This window comes from Chaetura pelagica, unplaced genomic scaffold (genome assembly GCF_000747805.2).
Source record: "Chaetura pelagica isolate M959 unplaced genomic scaffold, ChaPel_1.0 scaffold962, whole genome shotgun sequence".
Lineage (NCBI taxonomy): Eukaryota > Metazoa > Chordata > Aves > Apodiformes > Apodidae > Chaetura > Chaetura pelagica.
The window spans coordinates 402473-408494 of record NW_009952479.1 but is presented as its reverse complement, the minus strand read 5'-3'; the positions used below and the strand labels follow the sequence as shown (position 1 = coordinate 408494).

General features: G+C 53.6%; 1 protein-coding gene across 1 annotated transcript in view; it reads right to left on the bottom strand.

The window, feature by feature from the left end:
* Positions 1–860, bottom strand: part of CBX4 (chromobox homolog 4) — an 8857-nt gene extending 7997 nt beyond the window's left edge. Inside the window, exon 1 of the mRNA XM_010008666.1 lies at positions 825–860. Coding sequence (XP_010006968.1) covers positions 825–860 — 36 coding nt within the window. The remainder of the gene's footprint in view (positions 1–824) is intronic.
* Between the last annotated feature and the right edge of the window lie 5162 nt (positions 861–6022).

Below are 6022 nucleotides of genomic sequence, written 5' to 3'. Positions count from 1 at the left end.
CACCGGGAGGCACCGCTGAATGTCACCGCGCCGCAGACCATAACAAAGACGCGGCCGCCGCGATCGTAGAGCCGAGCCAATAAAAAGCAAACTGATATTACAATTTTGATTTCCCTGGAGGGCCGAAGGGGCTTAATGTAAGAATTATTATCCATTGTGAGCAGCAGCCGAGGGAAAGCCCAGACGGGAAGATTTAGATTTTTGATTTTTTTTTAACTTCGCGGCTTTCCTAGGAAACATACATTCAGTGAAATTTATGCCAGCAGAGTTTGTTAACCCTCCCCTTTGACATTTCAAGCTTCTCCTGTTGCCAGAGGAGACAAGCCGAGCACAAACCACTAATGCTGGCAATAAAACGAAATGCCCAGGGACGAGCAGGATTTGCTGCAACCCCTCCTGGTCTGGGGGAGCCACCAGCACACCCAGCCCGAGGAGCCACAGCAGCTTCCGGCCCAGCCCGCAGGGACGGCTCCGCTTTCCCAGGACACAGCCAGGATGGGGCAGTAGGAAGGGCAGGGGCTGCCTAGCTGTATATATGTATCTGTAAAATACATCTATTTTTAAGCACGTGACCTGACATCTTTGGTGTCTGTACAACCAGGAGCAGCACCTGAGGCCATTGATGAAATATTTTAAAAAGTGAAAGCAACGCTGAAAACCAATATTAAAAGCATTTTAATAATTGGCTGTCTGTGGCTCCCACAGCTCAGCACCAGCTCCTGTCCTGTAGGTTTCTGCAGGACATTCATCTGCTTTCTGTTACCAGGCTGATTGCACATGATTCACTGTAATGATTGTAATGGTGGTGATTTTCTCTCTCTTACCTTGCTCGGATAGCAGCAGTTCATGAACTGATACATCTTGCCTTTTGTCAATTCGAAAGAGGACACCTTATTTGAACCACATAAAATATCCTAAATAAGGAAAGCAGGAAACGTTTCCAACTGCTGCCTCTCCCCGACTGGTTGGGGCATATCACAGGGATGAGGAAAGAAAAAGAGGTCTCCAACCAAAAGAAACAAGAGCCAACTGCTGCCTGTTAAAGCCAAGCTGGCAGTTTTTTTAACACTCTGCGTTTTGTTTGGGGTTTACCTGTTTCTAAGGCAGGTACAGGGTGTGGATGCACGTCCTGTGGCTGCTCCTCTGCCACACACCTGTGCAAAAACCCACATTTCTCTTGACCTGCAGAGCATCATCCCTGTGTGCACAGCTCCTGCCAGAGGGACTGTCCCCAGCCGAGGTGTGAGGAGTGGGCAGAGCAAGTGCAGGGGCTCCAGCCACCCCTGGGTGCCCAGGCAGTGGGGGCACCGTGAGAGCCTGATCCAGAGCAGGGGCTGCTGGGGTGCAGCTGTAAGACAAAACCTCTAACAGCCGGAGACAGATGGGCTTCCTGCAGGTGCTAGGAAGCATACCAAGGCAATTTCCCCTCAGACACTTGCTGCCCGTGTTCCCTCCTACTGCCCAGAGCTGGTATCTGTCTAGGTTTGTTCTTTTCATCATTATTTACAAAGTTCTTACCCCAGAGACAGAGCCAGCTCTGTGGCAGTGCCTCACTTGGGTTGGGTTCTGCCTCTCCAAAATACAAGATGCTTCACTTCCCCTCTCCTTTTATGCCAGTATCTCCTGCAGACCTGCTGTATGTTTGGTAGCAAGGAGCACTGATTGCACATGCCATCATTTCTGATGTTGCTCATTAGTCTATCATTATTAGCAATTCAAACAAGCAATTCTTTTCAGCTGTAATCCTCCAATTCCAACATGAAGACTCCAAGGCTGGGTGCTCAGCTTCTGCTCCCCTCTGCCCAGGCAGGGCCAGAGGTTCCTCCTGGAGCACACCAGGCTACGCACCAAACAATAACAGAAAGTTAATTAATGAATAGTTACAGCTTTTCCTTCAAGGCCACTCTCGCTCCAGGCACAGACTTTGTGACTCTCTTGCATGATGATGTCCTTGGAGGGAGGGGGAGGGCACTGGCCCCATTCATCCCTACCTGGCCACCCGCAGCCTTGGCCAGCTGGGCTCGTGGATTTGCCCTTCTGCTTTGGTCAGCTCTGCCCTGCATTTGAAGTTGTGGCCAGTCTGCAAACCAGATTAAAATATAGCCCTTGCTGAGGTCAACACTGTGCTGGGAAAGACAAGGAGAGGATAAGTAGGTAGGCTTGAAAAAAACCCACAAAACAAACAACAAAAAACAACCAACTCACAAAAAACAAAACCCACCTACCCAATCAATAGGATGCCAGAGGTAAGATGCACACAATGGAACCTTGTTCCAGGTTGCCAAGGCAAATCTGTCAATAGAGTATTGAACAAGCAAATCTGACTTGCAATTATTGTCTCCTTCAAAGTACAAGCTGCCCCTTTGCCTTGCAGTTCAAACCCGACGCTGGTGCTGAGCAGCTCAGCCACTGCTGTCCAGGGCTGCTTCAAAACAGTGAGGGAAGAGTCAACTCTGCTAGAAACTGGGCTGGAATCCACTCCAGCATATGCACTGGAAACCCCTGGAGTGTCCCCACCACCGTGGCTCCAGCAGCTGAAGTGACACAAGCCCTGCCCCCAGTGTAATGGTTTTCTAAAGGAGCAAAACCAAACTGTTTACTCTTCAAAGCTTTCAGAAAAACATACAGGACCACGGAGCACATGGGGGTATTTTCAGACACTCCTGCAGGAAGAAAACCAGTGCACAGAGTACACAGCATTTTGCAATGCTCAGGAAAGCACCATGAAGGGTCTGAGCACTCCAGGCTGGGCTGTCAGTGTGCAGTGAATGTGGTGGCCTTAAAACCAAGCTCAGCAGCAGGGTCTGGAGCTGCCACCACCCACCCAGAGGCAGCAGCAGCAAAATCCAGAGGCAAAACCACCCAGAACTGGGTCATCACATGGACACGTAAATGGCTTCACAAGCGCATCGCTGCTGCTGCTGCTGCGGGGCCATGTTAGGTGAATTCTCTTTTCTGGTGCTGCTTCCAGCACAAACCAGGAGAGGCTGCGTGAAAAATCCCCATGGATGAGAGGCTTGTCAGAAGTACAGGGTGTGCTTCCACAGCAGGGGACCAGCACAGGGGAGCATGCTGTGGTGCAGCTGATGGAGGCACCACGATGCTGAGTGCATGTGGCACCAGTACCCAGAGCAGTCACTCTGGGGGCATGGCTGGGCTCCCCTCACCCTAGAAAGGAAGGTGACAGCCCTGCTCTGCAGAGCTGCAGGGGGAACAGCATCAAAGAGCAGATTCCCAGGAGACTCCATCCCTTATGAACTTGGATGGGCATAACCCCCCCCGTTCCAGGGCCCTTTTCCACTGTGCCTTCACCCCCAGGCTCAAGCATGGGTGCCAGTGAGGGAGCCCATCTGTCTTTAATCTTCTTAGAGTCAGGCAAGACAGGAGAAATTCAGAGGAAAGAGGCACTGAAGTCCCTCTGTCCCTGGCTGTGACACAGGGCTCAGCACCCACCCACTGGGAGCAGGTCCCACCTGCCCCGTGTCCCCCAAGCAATGCACACTGCCTGGGACTCTGGCCAGCAAGCTCCAGGAAACATTCCCACTCAGGGGAACAAAACCCAAAGTAAAATATATAGAATGAAAGTTCCTCTATGAAAAAAGTCACACAGGGAAGACTGGAGTCCTGCACATGGGATGACTCATGTAACAGCCATGAGGTGGCTCTGGGATTCTTCTCTCTGTTCTCCAGGTAGATGGGAGCTCTGCTGTCACCTGCCATGCACCTTCTGTGGAGAGTGTGAGAAAGTCAGAGACACCAGGACACCTTGCTGAGCAGAGCAGGTTGGGGTGGTGATGAGGATGGTGGTTTGGAGACACCCTCAGCAAAGGCACTGGGAGAAAATTACCTTCTGTGGCTTCTAGAGGGCATTTCCAACACACTCAAAAGGAGTGCAAGTGTTTAAACTTCTGTGGGGAAGAACTGTTTCCCACAGCAAGAAATTCCCTTTGTCTTAGGAGCCAGACTTCTCACACCAAAGGGACAAGGACAAAAGCCTCCAGGAAGACACTTCCACCCTCCCAGCAAACAGCAGCCTGGCCTCTAATCGTGCTTCTTGATGAGCAAAACCACCAAACTCCTCTTGACACAGTGAGACAAGGCACACACCTCCAGGAGGGTTCTTGCCTCTTCTAGGAAGACAGTCCAAGATTATTAACTAGTACAAAGTCTTGACCATGCAAAGGAGTCACCAGACACAGGGGTTTACTCCTCATGGTCTGATGGCAGGATAAGGGCAAATGATGTGGCTGGGCTGCTGGACAGTTAATGGGAGCTTCCAGGGAAGCATTTCAGCTGGAACTTCTCAGGTGACTCCAGCTCTGCACAGCAGCCAGGAACACAGCTTCACTGAGAGGCTAAAGGAGTTTGAAACACAAAAGCATTATCCTGATATTGCAGTGATCAAACTCAAAGAAGACTGAGCAGATCTACCTGAAGTTTCTTTTAAAGCATCATCTTTCAGAGAACATTAAACACAGGGAATACCAGTCCCAAAACCATCCTCAGGAGATAAACCACCACCTGAATCTCAGCAACAATACACACTGCTGAGATTGCCAGTGCAGCAAAACCTGATTCCTCTGCCTCACGTGGCTGCAAAGCCAGCCTGGCCTGCCCACGCCTGCAGGGATGCCAGCACCTCTGCTCACCCCACACCAGGCTGCTCCTCCAGCCCACACGCTCTCATCTCCCTGATGCAGGAATGGCCTCCTGCCTGCTCCTCCCCTCTGAGCCTTCAGGCACTCGTGCTGTTCTCCCCCTCAGGCAGGTGCCAAGCAAAGCCCCAGAAAAAGGAGATTGTGCTGAGGTTCTTGGGACACAGTGAGCCCAGAGCACCCAAAGGTGCAGCCCAGCCATGGCACAAGCTGTCCTGGCTTCCACCCACACCAGCAGCTCCTCCTGGAAGGGATGAGTCTTCACAAGGCCTTCCCTGGCTGCAGAGGAAGCTAAACTGCTTGTGCCAAGCTATTTAAGTGCCGAGATTGATTGATTGATTGCTTGATTGGTTTGCTAAGGTTACAGCTGAGGAGAGTTCACCTGCACCCTGGTGCTACCAGGAGCTGCCTGGGAGGGGCAGGGTGACCGGACCCAGTGAGCTGCTCCCAGCAGACGGGGTGGAGGAGGATGAAGAAAGCAGAAAACTGCAGCCCTCCTGCCCCGGGACCGGTGTGGTGGGAACTGCACGGGCTGCTTGTGGCAGAGCTTTTACCTCGGTGCTCTGCACTTTGCCAGGGCTCAGTTCCCACGTCCCCCAGTGCTGCTTGTGCACCTGCTGGGCTGCAGCTCCAGCCCCAGCCCAGCGCCCCGGCCTGCCCGCCCCGGCCAGCACTGCCATGGCATCTGTAACTGCCCACAGGCAGAAGTGGAAATTAGGTTTGGGGTGGGACAGCTCGGGGAGGCGGAGAAGCAGGTGAGGGCCTTGTCAGTGCACGTCCCACCTCATGGTGTGGGAAGGGCTGATGGAGGAGCCTGGCACGCAGGCTGGTGATCAGAGGGAATTGCCCAGCCCTGCCCGAGCACAGCTGAGCTGAACCCTGGGCTGAGCTGCTGTGAGGGCTGTGGAGGTGGGAGCTGTGCAGCCAGCCACAGGGACCTTGGGACTCTCTGGCTCTGAGTCACCTGGGGGCCCTTTGGTGTCCCCAGGAGGCTGGTGGCACCGCGAGCTGGGGCTCCCGTGGGGCTCAGTGTGTGGTGGTGCGGCCGTGCAGCGGGTGGGCCTGGGGCTGCCCCGCACAAGTGGCTACAGGATCCTTGCTCCAGGCACGAGGCTCCCTCGGGAGTGAGCTGGGAGCTGCTGGGATGCATCTGGCAGCCATGGCACGGGCTGGGGGACTGTGCAGTGACAGCCCAACTCAGTACTTCTGCACGGGAGTGAGGGGCCATGGCCCTTGGCAATCTCTCCTCTGGCAGCTGAAGAGCTGGTGTCTGGTGGCCACGAATCGCTGTGTTCAGCAGAGACATCTTGGTTTCAGAATTTCGCTGCTGGTTGACGCCTGAGCAGGGCCGGGAGGCTGGCTGGGCC